This window comes from Exophiala oligosperma (genome assembly GCF_000835515.1).
Source record: "Exophiala oligosperma strain CBS 72588 unplaced genomic scaffold supercont1.6, whole genome shotgun sequence".
Lineage (NCBI taxonomy): Eukaryota > Fungi > Ascomycota > Eurotiomycetes > Chaetothyriales > Herpotrichiellaceae > Exophiala > Exophiala oligosperma.
Genome location: NW_015622823.1, coordinates 651,310 through 674,775, shown reverse-complemented (window position 1 = coordinate 674,775; position 23,466 = coordinate 651,310). Strand labels below are relative to the sequence as shown.

At 51.7% G+C, this 23,466-nt stretch overlaps 8 protein-coding genes across 9 annotated transcripts; 6 read left to right on the top strand and 2 right to left on the bottom strand.

Moving 5' to 3' along the window:
- The first annotated feature begins 2,579 nt into the window (after positions 1 to 2,579).
- On the top strand, positions 2,580 to 6,994 carry PV06_06699. Of its 2 annotated transcripts, XM_016407847.1 has the most exons (3): positions 2,580 to 3,311; positions 3,360 to 6,086; positions 6,137 to 6,994. In XM_016407847.1, the coding sequence occupies exons 1-3, from the start codon at positions 2,922 to 2,924 to the stop codon at positions 6,266 to 6,268; spliced, it is 3,249 nt and encodes a 1,082-aa protein (XP_016261327.1). In that variant the 5' UTR covers positions 2,580 to 2,921; the 3' UTR covers positions 6,269 to 6,994. The 2 variants fall into 2 exon arrangements, with proteins under 2 accessions (XP_016261327.1, XP_016261326.1); XM_016407846.1 differs by having other exon boundaries at positions 3,360 to 6,994.
- Positions 6,925 to 9,014, bottom strand: PV06_06698 (ribosome biogenesis GTP-binding protein YsxC). Its single transcript, XM_016407845.1, has one exon. The coding sequence runs from the start codon at positions 8,946 to 8,948 to the stop codon at positions 7,173 to 7,175; it is 1,776 nt and encodes a 591-aa protein (XP_016261325.1). The 5' UTR covers positions 8,949 to 9,014; the 3' UTR covers positions 6,925 to 7,172.
- A 135-nt stretch (positions 9,015 to 9,149) lies between these two features.
- PV06_06697 (uncharacterized protein) lies at positions 9,150 to 10,998 on the top strand. Its single transcript, XM_016407844.1, has 2 exons — positions 9,150 to 9,270; positions 9,325 to 10,998. Exons 1-2 carry the CDS (start codon positions 9,202 to 9,204, stop codon positions 9,829 to 9,831), a joined length of 576 nt encoding a protein of 191 aa, XP_016261324.1. The 5' UTR covers positions 9,150 to 9,201; the 3' UTR covers positions 9,832 to 10,998.
- On the top strand, positions 10,976 to 12,624 carry PV06_06696 (uncharacterized protein). Its single transcript, XM_016407843.1, has one exon. It carries the CDS (start codon positions 11,040 to 11,042, stop codon positions 12,465 to 12,467), a length of 1,428 nt encoding a protein of 475 aa, XP_016261323.1. The 5' UTR covers positions 10,976 to 11,039; the 3' UTR covers positions 12,468 to 12,624.
- A 425-nt stretch (positions 12,625 to 13,049) lies between these two features.
- PV06_06695 (uncharacterized protein) lies at positions 13,050 to 14,972 on the top strand. The gene is made up of 2 exons (XM_016407842.1): positions 13,050 to 14,512; positions 14,569 to 14,972. The coding sequence occupies exons 1-2, from the start codon at positions 13,369 to 13,371 to the stop codon at positions 14,763 to 14,765; spliced, it is 1,341 nt and encodes a 446-aa protein (XP_016261322.1). The 5' UTR covers positions 13,050 to 13,368; the 3' UTR covers positions 14,766 to 14,972.
- A 313-nt stretch (positions 14,973 to 15,285) lies between these two features.
- PV06_06694 (uncharacterized protein) lies at positions 15,286 to 17,644 on the top strand. Its single transcript, XM_016407841.1, has 3 exons — positions 15,286 to 15,751; positions 15,804 to 17,298; positions 17,348 to 17,644. The coding sequence occupies exons 1-3, from the start codon at positions 15,727 to 15,729 to the stop codon at positions 17,463 to 17,465; spliced, it is 1,638 nt and encodes a 545-aa protein (XP_016261321.1). The 5' UTR covers positions 15,286 to 15,726; the 3' UTR covers positions 17,466 to 17,644.
- A 177-nt stretch (positions 17,645 to 17,821) lies between these two features.
- Positions 17,822 to 21,631, top strand: PV06_06693 (leucine-tRNA ligase). The gene is made up of 3 exons (XM_016407840.1): positions 17,822 to 17,963; positions 18,018 to 20,539; positions 20,620 to 21,631. The coding sequence occupies exons 1-3, from the start codon at positions 17,901 to 17,903 to the stop codon at positions 21,398 to 21,400; spliced, it is 3,366 nt and encodes a 1,121-aa protein (XP_016261320.1). The 5' UTR covers positions 17,822 to 17,900; the 3' UTR covers positions 21,401 to 21,631.
- On the bottom strand, positions 21,625 to 23,442 carry PV06_06692 (uncharacterized protein). The gene is made up of 2 exons (XM_016407839.1): positions 22,828 to 23,442; positions 21,625 to 22,712 (listed from the first exon to the last, which is right to left on the bottom strand). Exons 1-2 carry the CDS (start codon positions 23,364 to 23,366, stop codon positions 21,845 to 21,847), a joined length of 1,407 nt encoding a protein of 468 aa, XP_016261319.1. The 5' UTR covers positions 23,367 to 23,442; the 3' UTR covers positions 21,625 to 21,844.
- Between the last annotated feature and the right edge of the window lie 24 nt (positions 23,443 to 23,466).

Here is a 23,466-nt window from a genome sequence, read left to right as displayed (position 1 = left end):
TCAGTCCGCCCACTACTCGTCCAATGGTCGGCAGATACGGAGTACTTGTATGTGCTTTGACAGCGATCTGGTGCACCAGTCTACTTTACAACACCTGTTTCAGCTCCATCATGTTCCAACCTAACACATAAGCCGTCATTGGCCAGGAATTTATGGAGTACCGCGTACGGTGCTTGACATTCTCAATGTTCAGTCAGCCGTGGCTGTTGAAGTAGTTGCAATGTCGCTGCTGTCATCAATACCTACGTTCGACTCGAGACCTTGTTCAACACCTTGACTTTCGACAGACGATGAGCGATCAATGTTAATGAAGTTTCGGGAGATGCTAATCTTCCGGCGGAGTGAACGAGTTGATCCAGGCAGTTTTGAGTTCGTGCTGGTATTTGGGCCTCTGTAGTCTGTCTTTTGTGGCTGCAAGTCTCTATCTTGATCCGTTTCGGGCGAGAGACCTGCCTCGTGTGTGTCGATTGTCGCAGCATCATGCTTCGAGAATTCTGTCCCTTCAATTTGTTCCTGTTGCAGAAAATCATGTTGACTATTCCGTTCCTGGTGTCCAGGGTGATAGGGCAATTTCATTCGCTTGACAGGAAGGGGCACATCGCTGTTGCGTTTGCGTCTAGAACCAGAGTCTTGCAAAGTAGAGACAAGATTCGTGGTCCGCTGTGAGGACGTCTTTTGCATAGCCTGCAACTGCTTGCTCATTGCCATGTCTTGAGGGTCAATAGAGGTGGACGGCTCGTCAATGCGGAAAGGGCGCACGCTCATCGCAATTTGTTCATTACCAACTTGCACCTCGCCCATTAGATCTCCATGACTCTTCCACAACGTGTCACAGATTCTCTCTCCGATCTTGCCTGGATATTCTTCTTGGTCAACAAAGCCGGGTGGCTGATAGGCTTGTGGACAACTATCTCTGTAAGTGAGACTCATTCCCAACCGTCGGTGTGCTAGCACAGTCAATGAGGATCCATTTGGAAAATGTGTCCGGTACTGACCTGGGAGACGTGGTAGGCATCTTAGGAAACGAAGCAGACTGCGAATGAACGCTTTGAAACTGTGCTGAAAATCCTCAAGGACCAGCACCCGACTCATTGAAGACATATGAACGCTATGTATGCGATCTTGCGTATATTTGAAGGCAAAGGAGTAGGTTTCAAGGACATCGTGGGAGTCATCGGCATCGGTCACGAAAACTTGAAAGGCGTCCAGAAATCTGTGCTCTAGCGCTTCGAAGATACCATCTTCCTTGAATGGACGTGAGTATACTCGCCTCTGCAAGGACTTCTGGATCCTTAGAGAGTCTCCGAGGTAGTGCGTACCAGCATCTCGAGCACCTGGTCCGCTCTTTTGTGAACTCCACGGACAAGGATCTTGATCTCTTGGCCACCGCTAGTGGCTGTTCCCTCGAGAGTTTTGAAAGCCGTATACAAGGTACGCGCATCGGCATCGATAAGTGTATTGATCTGTTCGACGTATCGAGTTCGGAAGCACGGAGAGGTCCATGGGATGAGTTCACGGGCATGCGCAATGCATGCTAGAGAGGCATTGATGAAAATCTGAACAAGAGCAAGACTGTGCGCTTGAGTGAGAGTCGGCACAGCTGGTGCGGATAACAGAAGCTGTTCAGTCATTTTCAACAGTGGCAATCACACTGGAACGAGATAAGTTGGGGGAGAATGAGAAGTATGGCAAATATTTTAAAGGCGATGTTTGGGGAGAGAGAGAATCACTTCAAAACGTCGTCAACCGCAAACGACTGTCAAGATATCCCAAATGCCATACTAGCATGACTCTGTTTGCTGCGAGATCGATAAGAAGCACCTTGAGCGCATTTTAATGTACCATAATAGCAGAAAAGCAACCTACGGATCATCGCTAAGTCAAGTCTTCAACACACAAGTACCTGGATTCCGTATCCGTATCCTCCGCGAATATCCAGAACGGCACCGTGATATAGCATGCGACAGGTATCACACACACCCATCTCTGCATTACACACAAGGCTATACTTATTACTGAAGTAGCCGCCATTGTCGATTTCAAAATGCAGGCGACTGAGTGACTAATACGGAGTAACATAGTCATTGTCACTGTCCTTATTAGTGTCCTGGTGCTCGTCAATCTCACTGTCCTCAACAATGTCTCTTGACTTACTTGTATTTTTCGGTTGCCATTTAACTCATATTGATACCAACAAGTGACAATTTGGGGGAAACTTCAGTAATAAGTATAGCCTTGTGCATAACGCAGAGATAGGTGTGCGTAAGACCTATCGCCATATCGCACCGAGATAGCAGGGGCTGTCACCTAATGCGTTCATAGATGCATAAGCTTTGGGCTCGACTGTGTGACCTTTGCATGGTCTAACAGTCAATGATGAAACCGTTTCTATGCAGACACAAGTACTATCAAAAGCCAACATCTTGTCGGGAAGAGGCAAATGATATACGGAGGAGGTTGGCAGTCTGTGCTGGCAGTGGCGCCTTCTGCCCGCCAAGGCTCTACTAATTCGGCGGCATTCTGCGTACGGTTATGCCGGGGGCGAGGTCACCCTGCGGACATATCACGGTTCTTCCATTCATCTTCACTTCTTTACGAGGGTTTCTGCATTCAAATGGGATACCGTGCATGACCGCTTGATGAATTGATGACACTCCTTCTAGAAATACTCTTGGTTCCTGTTTCCCACTTTTCAGCAACCGACGAAACGCCTCGGCTAATACACACGATCCCGTCTCGACTACCACTGGGGGTGAACAACCGAGTCTGGCTTTTCGATCAGGTCCTTCGTTGTCATCTTTGAGTGCAATACCTGAGTACAATATTGCATTCTCCCGCCGAAGACTACGGTTCCACGACGCGTCTCGAAATCCTCCAACTCCCCCGCCGACCCAGATGCCCTTGTTGATCTCAACGTGGCTATGATGCATGTCTCGGATGAGGAGGAAGTGATGGATGTAGACGCCCAGGAGCCCCAACGATCGCGGCACACAGATATGACACAAAACCAGAGACCTCGAAGCAGAGGAGCACCGGGGTTCCCCAAGGACGTCGAAAGCAACGCATTGCTAGGGCAGCTCTCATTTGCACCAGCAACCCAAACGACTGTTGTTACCACAACCACGACCACGACCACGAAGTTTCCGCCCTTTTTGATGCGGCCTCCTCGTCGAATGCAGGAGCTCGATTTGAAGCAATATCCACTAGCAGCAAGTCCCACACCTGCCAGCCTCAAGAAGATACATTTCGAGATAGAAGGGAGACATACAATATTCAGCGAGGCAAATGACACATCGATTGCATTAGAACAGGTATGTCATATACACCAGTATTTCAGCTCAAACTAATCAATAACACAGTTGGAGAGAGAGCAGCGAATGCTTGGGGATGCCAATGGCAGAATACAGACGATCCAAACATCTCAGCCCTGGTCGGAGACACCACACAACGAAGAACGCCTGACGTCGTTTCAGAGACAAGCAGAAAAGCGGCCAGCGTCACCAGAGTCCATCAGCGGCGACGAGGAACATGCACATCTCCAGGGGCCAGCCTTTGCATCCAGCAACCGTGGTGCTTCTGTACAACCCAGCAACAAACGCGAACGACCCAGCATGCGGCTGTTGTCAAGACCACACGATTTGCACATCTCGAATCCAGTTACTCCAGAGAGTATACCGAAACCATCCCGACACAGAAGAGTCAGCCGCGAGCGAGCCAGCGCCACGCGGCACATGAGCTCCGGACTTCTTCCATCGCCAAATATGGACCTGCAACACACGTTCCACAACACACAATCATTCACCCCGAGAACAAGCCAACATGCTTCCATGTCTTTAGACGATAGTGCCGGTATGACACTCGAAGAGACGATCCTTGGACGAGACCTGAGACGAGGTTCTTCTCAAGACACTGCGGTCCCAACACCGCCAATTGATGAAGATGGTCAGGTGCCTGGCCCCCGACCTCTTAGTCGTACAGCATTGTCTTCTGTACCCGCAAGACTTCATGTCGCAGAAAGTCCATCTGGGCAGGATGGCTCTTTGCCTAGTCCGTCGTTGTCTCCTGTGACGGCCGCTGCCACTCTACAACACTCTGGCTACTTCGCAGACATTGACTCAAACTCCGAAGTAGCTTCTCAGCAGGACGTGATGGCAGGCATGACTGTCCGGGAACGATCACTGACATCTTTACCACCTTCCAACCCCACCGTAGACCACGTCTCCCAATATGGACAAAGCCGTCTCAACCGTTTCCGAGGCCGTTCAATTTCCGACATTCCTGCCATGCTGGACTATTTTGAAGCCATACCCAACGAGTTAAAGAGCTATGTTATGCACCAACTTCTGCGAAGGTGCCCCAAACCCACCCTTCAAGTTGTTGCAGATGCTGTAAATCCGGCTCTGAAGTGTGATTTCCTCGCCATATTACCACCTGAACTGGGCCTTAACATTTTGAAATATCTCGATCTGAAGAGTCTTTGCAGGGCGGCACAAGTATCTAAGAAGTGGCGGCAATTGGTCAACGGTGATGAGAGGGCATGGAAAGAACTGTTTGACGCCGATGGCTATACTCTACCTGAGGGTGAACTACAGCGAGCCATCACCGAAGGTTGGGGCTGGCAGGATCCGGTTGGGCCGGCAGGTTATGAAGAAAACCTCAGCTCCTCATCCAGTTCAAAGTCCGACAACGAGGCTATTGTGTCCTTGCCATCGTCGCCCCAAGGACAAAACAGATTCAACGGTATTCTTCGACGTTCCAAGCGCAAGGCTGCGACGATGTTGTCCAACCGCAACAAACAGCTGAAACATATGGGATCATCACGCGAAGCATCAATTGACGTCACCCTTGACTGGATGAGCCAAGCATCAAATGCCGAAGGTCCATACCATGCTGCAAATGCTGCTCTTTCGGCTCTTCCACAACCCAACGTTGGTTTGCCAAGTTTGCGGGGTCTTCATCTCTACAAGTCGCTTTACCGGAGGCACCATCTAATCCGAAAGAACTGGATGTTCGAGGAAACAAAACCGCAGCATATCGCCTTCCGTGCGCACGACACCCACGTCGTCACTTGTCTGCAATTCGACACCGACAAGATCTTGACTGGAAGTGATGACAACAACATTAACGTCTATGAGACCAGAACAGGCGTCTTGAAGGCTATCTTGACTGGTCATGAGGGTGGAGTGTGGGCTTTGCAATATGAGGGAAATACTCTCGTTTCTGGCTCAACTGATCGATCAGTCCGAGTATGGAACATCGCTGAAGGGCGGGAGACTCAGGTTTTCCGAGGTCACACATCGACTGTGAGATGCTTGCAGATCGTGACGCCCGTCAAGGTTGGCGAGAGTGCTGAAGGCAGGCCAATCATGATGCCAAAGCAACCACTCATCATCACTGGTTCTAGGGACTCCACGCTGCGTGTTTGGAAGTTGCCCAGGGCAGACGACCCTGTCTTCATCCAGGCAGAGAACGAGACCGATGCTGATGACTGCCCCTATTTCGTGCGAATACTGACTGGACATCAACACTCGGTCAGAGCAATTGCCGCTCATGCTGATACTTTGGTAAGCGGTAGCTACGACTGTACCGTCCGTGTATGGAAGATCTCTACTGGTGAGACTGTTCATCGTCTTCAGGGTCACACTCAGAAGGTGTACAGTGTAGTCTTGGATCATGACCGCAATCGCTGTATCAGTGGCTCGATGGACAACATGGTCCGCATCTGGGATCTGCACACCGGGTCTCTTAAATATACCTTGGAAGGCCACACCTCTCTGGTCGGGCTGCTCGACTTGAACTGTGACAAACTCGTCTCAGCGGCTGCTGATTCTACCTTGAGGATATGGGACCCAGAAAATGGTCAGTGCAAAGCTACACTGAGCGCACACACAGGAGCAATTACCTGCTTCAAACACGACGGGCAGAAAGTAATTAGTGGCTCCGACCGCACCTTGAAGTTATGGAACATCAAGACTGGGGAGTGCATAAAAGATCTACTCTCGAACCTCAGCGGTGTCTGGCAAGTCAAATTCAATGAACGACGCTGTGTCGCCGCAGTGCAGCGTGATGGGTTGACTTATATCGAGGTAAGCCTGCATTGCTCGAATCTCCCTTTCAAGCTAACGATTCTGGATAGGTTCTCGACTATGGAGCAGCCCGCGACGGCATTCCCCCCCATAACCTTGGCCGACGCATTGTCGTCGACGAGTCGGGGTTCGAGACCCGCATCGATGATGACTACCTGGAGGATGGAGCCGGAGACGTATGAACTCGTGTGCTCTAAGGGACCGAGGCGGACATTTCAGATTCCCTAACACGAAGAAACACTACCATCATGCAGCTTCTGGCCCTGATTTCCTTTTCCAAGGCGGGACCAGACGATCCTCACTATCTTCCTCCAAGCCTGAGAAATGTTTCATTCTGGCACGACTACGACTGACGCCTCTTGCTTTACGACTTTTGACGACCTTGATTGACTTCTTGTGGCTTAACGACAAATCATATCGTGATGCACAGCTGCCAACATAGCCGATATCAATACCCCTTGACGAATGAATGCATTCTGGTGCGAGCTGATCCTTTTCTTGTTTATGCATAACTCACTTCCAAAGTTGGAAGATGAGCAGACGTGGGCTCATATGCAGGGGTCTGCTAGTGGTTTCTTCGGTCATTTGCTCTGTGATGGGGGCGGGCTGGGCTTTTTGCACTTTTAAGAAAGAAAGAAAAGGCATAGACTCCCAACGACACCAGATCGAACTGCAAGACTTGTTTAGTTACACAGTGGCTTGTTCATTTTGCTTAGCCGCGTTTTTCCACTTCTTTGTAAGAGAGGAAAAAGAAAGGCACGACATGTACATACTCTGTGTTTTTTCTCTTCTCTATTGACAGCCTGATACCAGCTATTGCTTTCAGAGCGAACGAGTCCTGAGATATTGAATGCGCCTGATTACTTCTTTCTATTTCTACTGTCGCTAGAATTGACAAATTTCTGTCCTTTTTGAATGTGCTTTAGAGAAGCTGCTTGCTTCTATTTCCAATCTGTCTATGCTGAGAGACGGTATAGTCTACATGTCTGGCCAGGCTCTACTCCACGCTAAGAAGCCAGCCTGGACTGGACGATATTAGTACAAAGTATCTACGTGAGGATTGACTTTTCGAACAACGAGACACCTCTACCCTGAACGCCGCCGTCTCTTAGCAGCTGACTTTGTTCTGGGCGGTTCGGAGAACATCGACTCGAACGCATCCATGCCGCGAAGTACACCTTTGCCACTCAAGGCCGGTCGGGCAGATTGTGCTCTTGACGGCTCCTGGACAGCCTGCTTGCTTCCAGATTTGCTCTTGTTCTTCTTTTGCTTGCCTCGTGTCCTGCTCGTAGACTTGGCGGGCTCGGACGACCCCATCATGGCTTCAAATGCGTCGGAGCCCCTGAGGACGACTTTGCCTTCGCTGCTCGTGTTCGGTGGGGCTGACCGTGTAGGTTGAGCCGCTGTAGAAGTTGTAGTGGGAGCAGTCGGTGCAGCCCGCCTGAGTGGAATTTCTGGGAACCGCAACGATGGAGGGAGCCGGGATCTGCTCGATACAGCCTGTTGGGGATGGTAGCGGCCCCCTTCCGGACCTTCCAGACCAGAACGGTATGCTGGCTGACGAAGAGGTATCTGGCGTTGTACTCTGGATTGTTCTCTGTTTCGATAGCCTTGCATGAGCCGCTCCCACGGAGGCAATGCATCGGTGTCTGTAGTGGATTTGGTGGGTGTGGGCGGCGTGGGCGGCATTGCGGACGGTGTTGCTCGCGCGCCCATGATCTCGCGCATGAATTCTTCGATGGAGAGGTCGGGGAGGCTGGAAGAGGAGGAGGATGACTTGGTTCCTGCAGTCTCTGACGGCATAGGCTTCTCCTCTATCGTAATAGGATCAGCTGTCTTGGGAGACAGATCGACCCCCGGCACATAGTCAATCCTCATGCTGGGTTGTTCTTCCGTGGCGATGTTCTTAAGCGCCCCTTGACCCTGGGCCTTCTGCACTGCGTAAGTATCCAAGCCAACGGCCCTGAGTACTGCCCATTGGAGATTTTGAACGCCAAATGGTATGTCTTTAGACTTGGGAGGTGGCTTGCCCTTGAGGATACTAGCGTGCAGGTTACCCATACAGATGATCTCGCCCAGGGCCAGCTTTTGTTCCTCTGTGGTGTCAAATTGTGCCTGGGTGCGGAGCGTTGTCAGCGCCTCTCGAACCTGACCTTCGTAATCTTTCATTTCGACGAGCCGGTCACATTTCGTGGCGACAATCTGGTAGGGTATGGCAAGGCCGCGAAGAATCTCGATCAGATGACGGTCGCCTTCTTGTATGCCGTGTATAGTGTCCAGCAAGATGAAAGCCCTGCGGATGTGTTTTCTCTCAATCAGATATGTCATTATAGAAGAACCCCATAGAGCCTTGGAGCCGAAGCCGTAACCTGGCATATCAACCAGGGACAGTTTCGTGGAGACATCACCGTCCCATCCTGCGATGGCACCGCCGCTGGGTGTTTTCGCTGCGAATGCCCATGCCGCCATGGCTTTCGTCGCGCCGGGTACCGCACTGACTCGGTTGAGGTCTTCGCCGGCGAGAGCATTGATCGTTGAAGATTTGCCAACGTTGGAACGACCTAAAAAGATGACTTCAGGAATCTGCAATGGCCCCCTTTTCGCACCATCCTGCCGCCACGTCTCGCCGGTCCATTGACGGAATGGTCTGTTGTATCTGAAAAAGTGTTCCGCTGCCGCCAACTCTCGAAGTGTAGGCGGTTTCGTCTCCCAGTACCACGACTCGACGGTACGATTGTGGCGTTCACTCTTCAAAATTGAAGAGCTGTGGAGGCTGCGACGGCCATCCTGGAGATGGAGCAGACGCCGTCGAAGGCGAGATCTGAGGACCTGCCTGCAGGCTGAACAGGCGAATTCCGGCATCAAGGGTTCGTGGAAGAATCTGGACGAAGCGTCGTGAATACGAACCTGTTAACAAAGATTTCAGATTATTTACGATCTGCTCAGGTTCAGGCGCAGGCGTAGGCGAGCCATGCAAAGGGCGTTTCGGGTCAATTCCGCCGAAAGCCTAACACCGTCATACTCGTTTGTAGCCCACCATCTTCATCATCTATTTATGAAGTGCGCAGCCAGACACTCTCCTCGAATATACACCAGGTGTACGTCTTCCCGTGCGATGATCAACGCAGTACTGGTCTTCAACAATAACGGTCAACCTAGGTTGACCAAATTCTACTCTCAGCTGGTATGAACAGCTCTCAATAAATGTTGTCCCTCTATGCTGATCAATTGCTTGCAGGACACATCAACTCAGCAGTCCTTACTGAACCAGATATTCACACTTGTCTCTGCGCGTCCAGCGTCTGCGTGCAACTTCTTGCCTCTTCCTCCGTTGTTGGCTCCTTCTGGAAGCAACTCCTCTCCCGATGCTCCAGCGCAAATCACCTATAGACACTACGCGACTCTCTATTTCATTCTGATCTCTACCTCTACCGAATCTCCCCTGGCTCTTCTCGACTTCATCCAGGTCTTCGTTGAGGCTCTCGATAGGTTGTTCGAAAATGTGTGCGAGCTGGATCTGATTTTTGGTTTCGAGACACTGCATGCCGTTCTGAGTGAAATGGTGGTTGGTGGTGTTGTGGTAGAAACAAGCCTCGAAAAGATCGTCGAAGGCGTCAGAACCAACGAAGGCACAAAAGGCAAGCGACGTGCCATCAATTCACGAGACTCGGGAAGTTCCTTAGGAAGAGGAAGTGGCTTTGCAGGCCTAGGCTGGGCTACGACAGGACATGGAAGCTGGAGATGAAGCATAAATGAAGGAGTGCTATACGAAAGCTGGTCTAATCGGTGCCTTATCCGGAGTGCTTCCATAGCATGGAAGACATCATACATGGCCTGTAATGGAACAACTCGACCATGAACTTTCTCCGACACGCCATGACAAGGCTTTCGCGTCTGCTCGACACGGACAAACACACTGCAGTCGTCAAAAAGCGACTAGGCCTTCACGACTCTCAAGGCGGCTGCATTTGCATGGCCATCTCAGCATCACACCATTAAATGCATAAAGCCGAAAGCGGAACGAACTTGACAATATCACCTTCGTGTCCAGGTCAGCAGCCACTTCACTTCTCACTAAGCCAAGCTTAGCGACACAGGACACACAGATGGCTCGCAAGGACAAGGCAAATGATACGAGACGAGCAAGAGTTGTGTTCGATACCAGCCCTTGTCTTGGTGACAGCGCCTTCTGAATCAATCAACGGTCGGTGACTGAGCAAGATCTCCATCATCATGTTCGCTTCCATTTCCAACACCATGAAGTCCCTAGGTGTGACAGCCATTTCGGCACGAGTCGAAAGAGGCCACGGGCCGTGCAGATAGTGACTGATGGTCTCCGAGGCTCTACACCCTGCCAGGGGAAGAGTGATGTCCCACTCGCTACAGCTTTGAATTGGATCGAGAATGCCAGCGAAAATCTAGGAACAGAGTCTTGAATGGAACTTCATTTCAACAGATTGGTCGAGCCACGGAACCAGGGTTCTGGATGGACAACGCAGCGTGGATCGAACTGTGATGCGATACTTCTTTGGGAGGGGGTTGGCAAAAGCAGGAGAGCCTCGATGTATTTTGGGCGCTTAAAGACAAGCCCTGAATGGGCATCACGGTGCCCAGCTTGGCCGGATCCAGTTAAATCGACCAACTAAAGCATTACCGAGTCTTAGGCACCGCAGACTCGAGGTTCCACCATTTACTGCATCCCCCGCTCGAATACTTGATTCGTCCCCAAATGTGCTTCATGCAGTCACTCTTCTCGTTGTTCACCCTGTAGTCTCTGCCAATCACTCCCATCAGCGCTTCCGCCACGGTCCTCTAGCAATCATGGCGAGATACATCTACCGCCCGGATCGCTCCTTGCGTGCAACAAGCTGCTTCATGTCCCTTTCGGTCAGGGGGTCACCGGTTTCAGGAGCGGAAAACTGGAGAAGACTCAAGAGCTGATTTTCTACAAAGATGAGGTGCCTGGCCTCTCATTCAGTCGTGTTCATTATCTTTTCTGCTTTGCTCACTGTACCAACGACAGCCAGGCCGGGAGGTGTGTGGGACTTTCACATCGACAACGATCCTGCGCCGCCTCCAGACGAAGGGCCCCCCATATCAGCAGGAGCCCTTAGAGACCCATCCAAGCTCAAATTCGAGATTGTTGGTATTGTCGGAGCATACATCTTTTGGCTTCTGGTTACTTTCATTCTCTACATCTTTGTCGGGAAGAGACTTCGACGCAAGTATCAGACTTCCAACCGCACTCTGAGTATGGAGATCATCAAACCAGCACCACTAGCCAACAATCCCACCATGGATGTGGAAGCACCCATGAGAAGTCCTGGAAAGATGGCCAGCCTCAAGTCATGGGCCAGTGGAGGACGAACGCATTCTCGCAAAGAGTCAAATGTGACGGTCTCGACCATCGATGAAAGAATTCTTGAGGCAGACAAAGCTAAGAACATGGACGAAATGACCAAGTTGTACGCTGCTGTCATGTTACACGATGACGAGAAGTCACAAAACACACACAGCAGTGCTCAGACAACTCCGAGAAGTCCCTATTTCCCACAGCATGAGGCTCTCCCTCCCACGCCTCGTTCGGCGTACGATAAACCTTCATCACCTCGGTTGCCCAACTACATGCCAGCAAGTGGCGCAGGACCACTGTCTCCAAGATTTCCTCCTGAATTCCAACACCTATACAAGCTACAGACAGACGAGAGTGCTCCGCCTGCACTGGTCCATCCCTTAGCTCCAACTCCGGATGAAGACCCTTCCGCACGAGCAGCGTCACAACATAGCCGCAAGTCGAAATTGATTCCCTTGTCACTCATTTCGGGTCGAAGAGAATCGGATGCTCAAAACAAGAAACGACCTAGTCGAATCTCTGTTCGTGGACAGCCTATCTCTGAACCTCTAGGCTCAGCTACTCTGACCGAGTCGTCTGTATATTCCGAAAAGAGCAATGCGTCACCTCGACTGTACAACCCCGGTCCGCCGCCACCAACTCCAGGACAGAAGTCTGCTGTGGTGTCAATGACGGAGATCGAAAAGAAGGGACCACCTGCTCCACTCTCCTTGCGAAGTGCAACAGCTTCAAGTAGCTCGAACACTTTGCCTTTTCGACAAATGTACGACGGCTCATTGAAGAGCGCTCCCCCAACCAAGACAACCTTTGTGGACCGCCGCGAGAGCATTCTAGGCGTACATCCGAAGACCGGAGTGCCTCAGACACCGTATAGTCCATATATGCCCATGACGCCGATGACCCCAGTCACGCCTCGAATGCTGGTGACAAAGAAGGACAGGAAGCGGATGAAGAAGGAAGGTTTAAAGGTTTTTAGCGAGGACGACATGGTCATGAGTGATGAAGACATGTGGGGTGAGATGAAGTGATGCTTCGACTGAATTTGTCACTGTTTTTGTGTTTCTTATGTGCTTTCTGCTTCTTTTACCAGGCCATGGCTCTGGATACCAGATGCACACTGCCGGCAATGTACAGTACGCACCATCAGGTAGCGGATAGAGGATACCCGAATCGAAAATATTCTTGAACATGATATATCTGGGAATGTTCCATAAACACTTTCGTTTCCCGAAACAGAGCCATTTGTTTTGTATCTGAGACCGTCCCGCAGAACTTAAGGAGTGATTGGTGGGATGAAGTGGACATAGAGTGACCCAGGAGACTGCTAAGAGCAATGCTTGCGAGGGAAGCTTGGTGGTGACCTTAAGGGGGCGTAAGGAACCCCCGGGAATGAAGTTTATTGGCGTATCCTGGTGGGCGTGTTTGTCGGTCTCTTGGCCCTTGTTTTAGTTACTCAAATATTATTACGCCGCTGTATTTTCCTTCACATGTGCCCTCGAGCGCAGCCAATGGCGCCTGTGATGGAGATAACGCGATGCCTACGTGACCTGGTCCAAGACCTTAAAGCCTGATCGCATGTCAACTTCGAGGTAGATGGTTCTCGCTTACGCAAATAATTGGTGATCAAGTAGCATCCTGACTTCTGCTTTGTTATCGAGGTCCATCAAGACACTTGCCACTTGACTTCTTGCTGCAGAAAACAGTGCAGATCGAAGAGAGCCAGGAATCTTTGGTCTTGTGTTGTTGAGCACTGACGTCGCATACCTACGGAGTACACATGTCCGCCGACTTAAGTCGCACCTCTCCTAACCACCTCACCCTGTTTCCGCATCCCCCTTGGATCACAGCACGCACCTTATAGCTAACGCCTGAGGGTGACACAGCGTGATTGCATCCTGGTACAGTGAGAGGCTCTTCGTTACCACCAAGATGCCTTTGACTGTCCTCACCGAGGCAGATATTCGCACAATCCTCCTATCATTGGCCAAGGAAGATGCAACAGCGTTGCAGCGAAATCTCGCAGAAGCCTTGCATTCGTACTCGACAGGCGACACAAACTCACCGTGTTCAGCATCCTCGCAACCCCATCGGACGATCATCAAGAAGAATGGGATTACTACGCTGTTCATGCCAGCCTCTACTGGAACTGCCGTTGGGATGAAAATTGTTTCTCTGGAACAACAACACGCCATCAACCATGGCAAAAAGTCGTCAGTATCTTCATCAGCGTCTCATAGCACCACTGAGTCGGGGGCTATAAAGTCCCCCGTCGGCGACTTCGCCACTCTCACTTTAACGCCTGCGTCCACCATGTCATCTGGTAGCAGAGATTCCATCGACGGAGCCTCGTTCCGGCCACCGGCTTCCATCTCAAGTGCTCACAGCTCCACCCCAAGAGGATCAGTGACGATTCTCGACGCGCGGGGAAACCCAGTGGGAATCGTTAATGCCGAAGAGCTCACGGCTTTCAGGACAGCCCTGGCCTCAACCATGATGTTTCAGAAGCGACAAAATGTGCACACGGTGACAGTATTTGGGGCAGGTAAGCAGGCGTACTGGCACATTAGACTAGCTTTGTTATTCAAAGGTGACGAGATTCGACATGTTAACATCATCAACCGGTCTTTTGAACGCTCAATCAAGTTGATGAAGACGCTTCAAATGGAACAGAACAGTCATGGGTTCTGGCGGAAGGATATCAAGTTTTCTTGCATGAGTCCGGAGTTCGGCGAATACGGTCGTCTTCTGAAAGAAGAGGTCCGGAAAGCAGATGTGATCTTCTGTTGCACGCCATCCCTAGACCCTCTTTTCCCAGCCGAATTCCTCACTTCCCGCGAGGGCCAGAAGAAAGGGCGATATATTTCCTGCATAGGGAGCTACGCCCCGCACATGGTCGAGGTCCATCCAGATGTCTTCAAACTAGCTGTGCAGCCGCACCATGGACACCATCATCACAAGCATGCTCGACAGGGAGGAGTCATTATAGTGGACAACCTAGAGTCGTGCTTGAAGGATAGCGGCGAGATTATCAAGGCAAAATTAGGACCTGAGCATCTGGTCGAGATTGGAGAGTGTAAGTTTTTCTCCGTTGACTTCTTGGTTTCTTCAACTTTCTAACAAAAGCAACAGTAATGATGATCAAAAAATCGGCAGAGCGAGAAGTCGAACTCGGCGGAAGTGGTGAACCTGGGCTCCTGGAATGGCTGACCAGAGGGAATGTCATCTACAAGAGTGTTGGGATGGGTCTGATGGATCTGGTCATTGCCGAAGACATGATTCGCCTGGCCCGAGAACGGGATGTTGGTGTCACAATCGAGGACTTTTGATATTGAAGCATGCCGTTCGGAGCCTGGTGCTCTGTCATGTTGGCTTTCTGTTGGTATGACGAGAATCATGGTGAGACCAAGAAAGCCGGGAATTTCAGCGAGGGTGGATCAGCTGTTGATTGACCACAGTACGAGTACAAAGACCCAGTAGACTTAGCAAGTACCACATGGCGGAAACTGAGGGCATTAATACGATTTGAGCATCTGTAACCCAAACCTCCATATGTGATATCGCCAACAAAGTTACCTGGTCTACAGTAAAGTGGCCACTATCTGAGTGATGCGCCACTGTCGGCTTCTCACGAGTAATTCTCAACAGGCGCACTCATATTTACGTACTGTCCTTGCCAAGGTACCGTGCGATTATTGACCAAGCATCACGATGTCCGGCGTGCGCCTGTAGCCGACCAGTCCATAGCGAATTACAGTACATTATTTAGAAGAGGTTCCCACGCCGTCAGCGGTGATGCCAGCATTTCCCCTCGCGTATCGGCTTCAACAGACCGTCAAGGCGCGGGGCAAGGAAGTGCAGTAGCGGTACCTGATCCACCTGGGTCTCCCATTGTGACGTTTGGTCTGTCGACGATAAATGGGCCTGTGTTGCACAGCGCAGACCGTGTCTCATGCCCAAACTTATATTCTTGGAAGATTCAGACCACGCGACAACGGCAGCAGTGTCTGAGGTTCTCAAAATTGAAGGCCGGTGGGAAAAAGGACGCGGTCGGCAGACCTTGGCCCTCATTGCCTCTGTGCGCCGACAATCTGTGCCACCACCGCTGGCAGTCTTTCTCCTCTCCACAAGCAGGCCACTTTATCCTCGAGCACCGTCTTCCATGGTTGACGGGAAAAAAGTCATCTATATATCCACTCCGTATAGGTACACTCTATCACTCCCTCGAGGGTGCGACCCCTAGACACTTTGGATACTGTCGGCTTTGATGGTCCAGCCGGTACCAAAAGGATGGTACAACAAGTATTCCTGCCCAGTGAGTATACAACGCCTCGTGGAATCGATCTAGTATGCTGACGGATTCTCAGATGGGCAGATATATACAGTCACGCCAGTTTTTGGCGGCTTTACCTTCAAATCAACCCACCTCGATCTACATCATTCCCCAATTCCCCCCGGGTGGACCGTAATGGTACAGACCGAAGATGTGGTGGAGGAGGACGAGGCAAGGAAGAGCAGAGCATCACTATCTCAATCAAAGAGCGGGTCGAACAGTCCATACCAGAGACAAACCGTGGTCCACAGGTTCATGCAGCCTACCGCCCAGCGAGATTCGCTTTTTATTTCCTCCATATCAATGCCATCGAGCTCCGACTTCAGAAATACAGCCTCCCCAACAAGGCACATCGCCATGATTTTATGGGCCACTCTCTGCTGGTATTTCCATAAAGAGCCTCCCAATCTGCACGCGACCACAGAAGCAAGTGCCCTAACACCGGAAAGTGGGAGACCGAAACTGGACTGGCGCATCAAAATCAAGAAGGAGGGCATATTCAAGGGCAAAAATACTCTACAGAAACTTGAGCGGATGGGTCTCATCGCGAGCGAGGAATCCTGTGTAGGTTCGGAACTGGACTTTCGGATGGCGGACGGCTGGACCGAGACTTTCGTGAGTCGAAAATCCTTCTGGCAGATCGATGCCAGAATTTTTCTATATACAATGGCACCGCAGCAGCACTCGCCATTACCAGGGGCATCTCCTCACACATCCCGGCCGGCCTCGCCAGACCGAACACCTCTTCCTGACCGCGGATCTCCACGGGCGACAGACTATATGCTGCCTCCCCAGCCGGGGTTGGTCGATGGCTTGTCTGCGGGAATCGCTTCGCCCGGTGGACCGTTCAATTCAGGAAGTCACCTCCCAACGTTCTATCCTCCTCAGCCAACACAGTTCACGTTTACGAACCATATTCGACATCCCATACGCCCAAAGCCTCCTCGGCAAGGGGAAACGTTCTATAGCCGGTACATTCCAAGTCTAGGACAATGGCTGTCCTTCCGGGTACCGACACTGTCGTCTAAACCGTGCCCTCACCCCCATTTCTCGCCGCTGGGCCCGTCTTTGCCCTCCGTTATGACCAGCCATGGAGGAAGCATCTCCCTCCCTACATTGCCTACCTTGGCCAACTTTGCAGACCGGCCATGTGACCTGGATCTGCTGCATAAATGGATGAACGAGCCTAGAGTGAATGCAGCTTGGTCTTGTGCCGGACCAAAAGAGGGCCAAAAGAAATTTTTGACCGAGGGGTTACAAAGCCGCCATTCTTTCCCGGTTTTTGGGTGCTGGGACGGTAAGCCGTTTGGCTATTTTGAAATCTATTGGGTCAAAGAAGACAAACTGGGCAGACTGCTGGGTGGCGATGTTGGCAACTACACTCGCGGACTGCATGTCCTAGTTGGTGAACAAGAGTTCAGAGGTCCTCATCGAGTCAAGGTCTGGCTGTCTGCATTGGTACATTATTGTTGGCTTGCAGATCAGAGGACCGAGACCGTCATGTTGGAACCGAGAGTCGACAATACCAAGTAAGTCTTGTCGATGTGACAAGATTGCAATCACTGACAAGAATGGCAGATTTATCAACTATCTAAGAGAGGGTGGATTTTATAAGCAAGGAGAGGTCTCATTTCCACACAAGCAGTCAGCTATCATGAAAATCGACCGAGAATCTTGGGAGTCCCCTGAATTATGAGAGAAGCAAAGATGAATGATGAAAACGAAGAACGTCGGTGATGATGTCTAGCCATATATCCATCAACTGAATCAAATCTGTAGCCTGCTTGATTATCATGCACAGAGTACCAATTGCTGGCACAATTATTTCGGTATACCAGAGATATCTCCGTACCTCTAATGAACAATTCAGCTCTATCAGCCTTGTCTGTTTATCCAGAACATTCCTACGGAGTGCTCGTGGCAAAAAAAGGCCCTACGAGGCTCTAGAAGAAGTGCTACGGTCGATCATGCGAACAATTGCTACCGGCCCTTGGAGTCATTTTGCAACTCCGCAAAATCGGTGGGGGATTTTGAATATTCGATAAACTTCCTAAAGACTTCAGTGTTGCGCATACACACGCTGAAGACACGGAGCTGGGTGGCTTGACTCAAGTTCTCTCATCTCGCCATCATGGCGACCCAAATACCTGTCGACCCGACCTTGACCTCGGCCAATACTCTCAAACTCGAAAATGTAGGTTGTCGCACACGACCCGGTGCCAGACAAATTGACATTGACCGTTTATAGACGCACAACCGAGATGTCCTCATTGCGATCGAGAAGAAATACCAGCAGGAATGGCAGAAGAACAAAGTGTTCGAGTCGGATGCTCCAACCACGAACGAAATACCCTTCAGCTCAGTACCAGCCTCACAGATCAGAGAACAGCACCCAAAATATTTTGGCACCTTCGCCTACCCCTACATGAATGGCTCGTTGCACGCGGGGCACAGCTTCACAGCCAGCAAGGTTGAATTCACTGCCGGCTTCTCAAGATTGACCGGCAAGCGAACTCTCTTTCCCCTTGGTTTCCACTGCACGGGCATGCCGATCAAAGCCTGCGCTGACAAACTGGTCGATGACGTGAAGAAATTCGGCAAGAACTTTGAGAACTACCACGAAGATGAGGAGGAGGATGTGGCAGGCGAGTCGAACGGTGTGGCCGTAGCACCAACGCAGGGTGTCAATGTCAAGGACGACATCACCAAGTTTAAGAGCAAGAAAGGTAAACAGGCTGCGAAGACGGTCAAGGCAAATTACCAGTTTCAAACAATGTTGGCCATGGGCATTCCAAAGGAGGAGATTCACAAATTCGCCGACGCAAACTACTGGCTAGAGTACTTTCCTCCTCTGTGCGAACAAGATTTGATCGACTTTGGTGCGCGAATAGACTGGAGGAGGCAATTTGTTACGACCGATGCCAATCCATACTACGACGCCTTCGTCCGGTGGCAGATGAATCGCCTGCACGAACTCAACAAGATCTTGTACGGCAAGAGATATACAATATACAGCCCCAAAGACGGCCAGCCTTGTATGGACCATGACAGGACGAAAGGTGAAGGTGTAGGACCTACTGAATACACTGCCTTGAAACTCAAGGTGAAGGAGTGGTCTCCTGAAGCTGCAAAAGAGGCCGAGGCGAAGCTACCGAAAGATGCAAATGTCTACTTTGTGCCCGCCACATTGAGACCAGAGACGATGTACGGACAGACGTGTTGTTTCGTTGGTCCTAAAATCAAGTACGGAGTCTTCAAAGTCTCAGAGAAAGAGTACTATGTCGTCACAAAGAGAGCTGCGTGGAATATGGCGTTCCAAGGTACTTTCTTTGACCAAGCACATTTTCCCCGGGACCAGAGCGAACTGCAGCCGGTGTTGGAATTGCCGGGTTCCGCCTTTGTCGGCACTCTCGTCCAGGCTCCCTTGTCAGTACACACGGAAGGAGTGCGGATTCTCCCTATGGAGACAGTCTCGGCCACCAAGGGTACGGGTGTTGTCACCTCAGTCCCTTCGGACAGCCCTGACGATTTTGCAACGGTTCGAGATCTGGCCAAGAAGGCCGATTTCTACGGTATCAAACAAGAATGGGCTGAACTGGAGATTATTCCCATCATCGACACCCCAGCTTACGGCAATCTCGCCGCAAAGTACCTTGTGGAAACGAAAAAAATCCAGTCACCTAAAGATACGACGTTGCTGGCCGAAGCCAAGGACATGGCTTACAAGGAGGGGTTCTACAACGGCACGATGTTGGTGGGCGAATTTAAGGGCGAAAAGGTGTCAGATGCGAAAGACAAGGTTCGCAACGCCTTGATCAAGTCCAGAGATGCTTTCCCATTTGCCGACCCATCTGCTGAAGTCATAAGCCGAAGTGCAGACGAATGTGTCGTTGCCTACGTGCCACAATGGTTTTTAAACTACGGAGAGAACGACAAGGAATGGCAACAGACAGTCCTCAACTATGTCAAGAATGGTCTCGAGACATACATACCCGAAACGGAGAATCAGTTCATCGCAAACCTAGAGTGGTTGAACCAATGGGCATGTGCGAGAACGTATGGACTAGGCTCCAAATTACCCTGGGATCCCACCTTTTTGGTGGAAAGTCTGAGTGACAGTACCATCTACATGTCTTATTATACGATCGCCCACTTCCTACACGGTGACAAGTTCGGAAAGACTCCGGGCTTGCTCAACATCAAAGCCGATCAGATGACTGACGATGTTTGGGATTACGTCTTCACTCGGACCAGCGACGTCGAGAGTGTGTCCGAGTCGTCCAGGATTTCGGTAGAAGACCTCCATACCCTCAGACGATCCTTTGAGTACTGGTATCCTCTCGACATGCGAAGTTCTGGCAAAGATCTCATCCCTAACCATCTCACCTTCTTCCTTTATATCCACATTGCCCTCTTTCCCCGGGAATACTGGCCCAAGTCAGTCCGATCGAACGGCCACCTTTTGCTCAACGGCGACAAGATGAGCAAGTCCACCGGAAACTTCTTGACCCTAAGCCAGGCAGTGAAGAAATTTGGTGCCGATGCGACACGGATTGCTCTAGCCGATGCAGGCGATGGTATGGAAGACGCCAACTTTGAAGAGAAGGGAGCCAATGCGGCCATCATGCGCATGTACATCCTCAAAGAATGGATCGAAGAGACTTTGAAGGACAAGAACCTTCGCGAGACCCAAGGTGAAGTCATCTGGGACAAACTTTTCGAAGATGAGATGAACCTCCTTGCGCACGAGTCGTACAAGCATTACTCTGAGTAAGTCGACACCTTTTCACCCAGGCCCTACCCTGTCCGTTTGTGACAGTCTGCTGACGCGGCATGAATGATTCGTATAGCACTGACTACAAACTCGCTCTAAAATCGTCCTTATACGACTTCCAATCCGCCCGAGACTTTTACCGTGAAGCGTGCCTCTCGAGCGGCACGCCCATGTCCCGACCCCTCGTCCTCCGCTACGTCGAGCTGCAGTCCCTCCTCATCGCCACCATTGCCCCTCACTGGGCCGAGTACATGTGGCTCGAAGTCTTGCACAAGGACGGCACGATCCAGAACGCACGGTGGCCCGAAGTGCCCGCGGCGGATCCGTCTCTGACGGCCATGAGAGAGTACGTCAAGGGCACGAGCAGCAACATCACCAGCTCCGAGGCCCAGGCGGCCAAGAAGATGGCCAAGGGCAAGAGCAGCGCGTTCGACCCGCGCAAGCCGAAGAAGATCACCATCTTCGCGGCCAACACGTTCCCGGCGTGGCAAGACAAGTACGTCGACCTCGTGCGCGACATGTTCGAAAGGAGCAGTCTCGACGACGACAAGACCCTGAACGGCCAGGTCGCCAAGATGGGCAGAGGCCCCGAGATGAAAAAGGCCATGCCCTTTGTCCAGGCGCTGAAGAGGAGGCTCGTCGTCAACAAGGAGACCCCCAAGGCCGTGTTCGACCGAAAGTTGCCCTTTGACGAGGCCGCCATCCTGGCCGAGATGAAGAAGGGCCTGATGAAGACGACGGGGTGCAAGGACGTCGTCGTCGTCTCGGTGAGGGACGACAACAAGGCCGGCCTGCCGAGCATGGCGGAGAATGCCATCCCAGGCAGCCCGACGTTTTTGTTTGAGAACGTTGACTGAGTGGCCCGGTACTCAAAACTGGACGGAGAGTTTGGAACACTCTGTGAGGAAGAACACCTTGAGGGGATTCTCAGAAGCACCTGGAAATTCCGGTTCCGACCGGCATGAAGCTAGACAAAACGCGAGGATAGATAGCAGACAGATGTGCACGCATTCCACGTTGGTTTTCGCGAGGGTAGACGGAAATGAATTACAATGAGAAAAGAACTCGAAAGAATGAAAACATGAGCAAACAATACTCGTCCGCATGGTTGTGCTCGTCAAGTCTAGATTTATCATTACATGTGCCGCCCGCGAAGCCAAGTCTTTTTTCTATGGGTATCGTAAAATGCCATGTCTGAAACGTTACCTCCGCGATCGTTTTCTAAACCAAAAAAACCCCCAAAAAGAACTTTTCTTCTTTGGGAAAAGACTCGGTCAAGACAAGTTGTAGTAGTCCGTCATTCAACCCAGCCTCAGAGCGAACCCGGCACCACGTTGTTCGTCCACCCTGCCCGCAAAGATGCCTTCGAATTCGCGCTCGTCCAGCCTCGGGGCGTCGCCACGCACGGGGGCCTGCGGAGTGGCTCTGCGCCTGCGCTTCTCTTGGCCGGCTTTACTGGGGAAGGTGGGAAACATCTCTTTGGCCTTGGGTCGCGGGTCTTCCCTAAAGTAAGGATGTGAGAGGATCTCGGTGGCCGTCGGCCGTCCGTTCGGGTCCATGGACAGCAGGGACGCCAGGAGACGGAGGCCAGAGGTGGTCAGGTACGGGAACTTGGAGACGGTGAGGGACGACTGCGACGACGATGAGGAGCGAGACAAGACCGGGTGCAAGGCCTTCGCGTTCGGCAAGGCCCTGAAACCGGGCCAGGTCTCGTTGGTCGGCGTGCCCAGCAACCCAAAGATCTTGGAGAGTTGGTCGACTTCGGTCTGGCCTTGGAACAGGGGTTCCCGTGTCAACAACTCGGCGAAGATACAGCCGACGCTCCACACGTCGATCTCAAAGTCGTACTCCTCGGCGCCCAGCAGCAGCTCAGGCGCGCGGTACCACAACGTCACGACGAGCTGGGTGAGCTTCGGCGGCGGCCGCGCGTGTGGTCCCGTCGTGTACCTCGCCATGCCGAAATCGGCCACCTTGATCTCGCCGCGGTTGTTGAGCAAGAGGTTCGAAGTCTTGAGGTCCCGGTGGATGATCCAGTTGGAGTGGAGGTACTCGGTGGCCGAGACGAGTTGGAGCATGAGTCGTTTCGTCTCCGAGGGGAGAAAGGGCTCGGCCATGTCCTCCAGCAGGGTCTTGAGGTCGTGTTCGAGAAACTCCATGACGAGGTAGACACTGTAAAAAGGCAAAAAAGGAAGGCACAAAGAGAAATCGTCAACACACGTGGCTTGCAGTATCGGCGCAACCAAAAAAATGGACAGGGGAGGACACGAGGGACCACGAGACTCACTCTTTCAGACCGTCTCCCATGACCACCTGGAGGAGTTGGACGATGTGGTCGTGACGGCACGACCGGAGAGTTTGTATCTCCCGTAGGCCCGTGACGGGGAATCCTTCAGTCGTCTCGTTGTTGCCCATCTTTAAACGTTTCAGCGCGACGATGGTACCCGAACTCGTCGTGCGCGCCCGGGACACCAGCCCGTACGAGCCTTCTTCGATCCGGTTGAGCGTCTCGTACTGCGATACGTGCCCGCACGGTCGGACCGCGCGAGTCGGGAAATGCAAAAGGTGTGCGCCTTCTTCTTCTGCCTCATCTTGGGGCTCTGACGTTCGTTGACGCTTCGTCGGCCGTTGATCGTCGCCAGCGGAGGCGTCTTGTGAGGTGGGTGTCCCTGAACGTGCCGTCGCTTTTGCTGCCTTGCGTGCCTTCTCTTCCTTGAGACGTCTGCGCTCCTCCTTCTCTTTCTTGCGTTGTGCCATGGCCGCCGCGGCTTCTTCGTCGTCGTCGTCGTCGTTGTCGTCAGCCCATTTTGAAGTCTTCGAGGCCATGCTGGGGTCTGGTAGAAACGGATCGTCCAGCGCTTCCTAGTTGCGTCAAGTGGACGTGTTGGGCTGCGTCAACATGGGTGTATATGAGGTAACTTGCGAC

Excerpts from the sequence above, each read along its gene's own strand:
- PV06_06698 (XM_016407845.1), bottom strand. The coding sequence starts at position 8,948 with ATGCCGGAATTCGCCTGTTCAGCCTGCAGGCAGGTCCTCAGATCTCGC.
- PV06_06697 (XM_016407844.1), top strand. The coding sequence starts at position 9,202 with ATGATCAACGCAGTACTGGTCTTCAACAATAACGGTCAACCTAGGTTG. Across the intron at positions 9,271-9,324 it reads CCAAATTCTACTCTCAGCTG|GACACATCAACTCAGCAGTC; the intron begins GTATGAACAGCT and ends AATTGCTTGCAG.
- PV06_06694 (XM_016407841.1), top strand. The coding sequence starts at position 15,727 with ATGGTACAACAAGTATTCCTGCCCA. Across the intron at positions 15,752-15,803 it reads ACAACAAGTATTCCTGCCCA|ATGGGCAGATATATACAGTC; the intron begins GTGAGTATACAA and ends ACGGATTCTCAG. Across the intron at positions 17,299-17,347 it reads CCGAGAGTCGACAATACCAA|ATTTATCAACTATCTAAGAG; the intron begins GTAAGTCTTGTC and ends CAAGAATGGCAG.
- PV06_06692 (XM_016407839.1), bottom strand. The coding sequence starts at position 23,366 with ATGGCCTCGAAGACTTCAAAATGGGCTGACGACAACGACGACGACGAC. Across the intron at positions 22,713-22,827 it reads ATGGGAGACGGTCTGAAAGA|TGTCTACCTCGTCATGGAGT; the intron begins GTGAGTCTCGTG and ends GCCTTTTTACAG.
- PV06_06695 (XM_016407842.1), top strand. The coding sequence starts at position 13,369 with ATGCCTTTGACTGTCCTCACCGAGGCAGATATTCGCACAATCCTCCTA. Across the intron at positions 14,513-14,568 it reads TCTGGTCGAGATTGGAGAGT|TAATGATGATCAAAAAATCG; the intron begins GTAAGTTTTTCT and ends CAAAAGCAACAG.
- PV06_06693 (XM_016407840.1), top strand. The coding sequence starts at position 17,901 with ATGGCGACCCAAATACCTGTCGACCCGACCTTGACCTCGGCCAATACT. Across the intron at positions 17,964-18,017 it reads ATACTCTCAAACTCGAAAAT|ACGCACAACCGAGATGTCCT; the intron begins GTAGGTTGTCGC and ends GACCGTTTATAG. Across the intron at positions 20,540-20,619 it reads TCGTACAAGCATTACTCTGA|CACTGACTACAAACTCGCTC; the intron begins GTAAGTCGACAC and ends TGATTCGTATAG.
- PV06_06696 (XM_016407843.1), top strand. The coding sequence starts at position 11,040 with ATGAGGTGCCTGGCCTCTCATTCAGTCGTGTTCATTATCTTTTCTGCT.
- PV06_06699 (XM_016407846.1), top strand. The coding sequence starts at position 2,922 with ATGATGCATGTCTCGGATGAGGAGGAAGTGATGGATGTAGACGCCCAG. Across the intron at positions 3,312-3,359 it reads CATCGATTGCATTAGAACAG|TTGGAGAGAGAGCAGCGAAT; the intron begins GTATGTCATATA and ends TCAATAACACAG.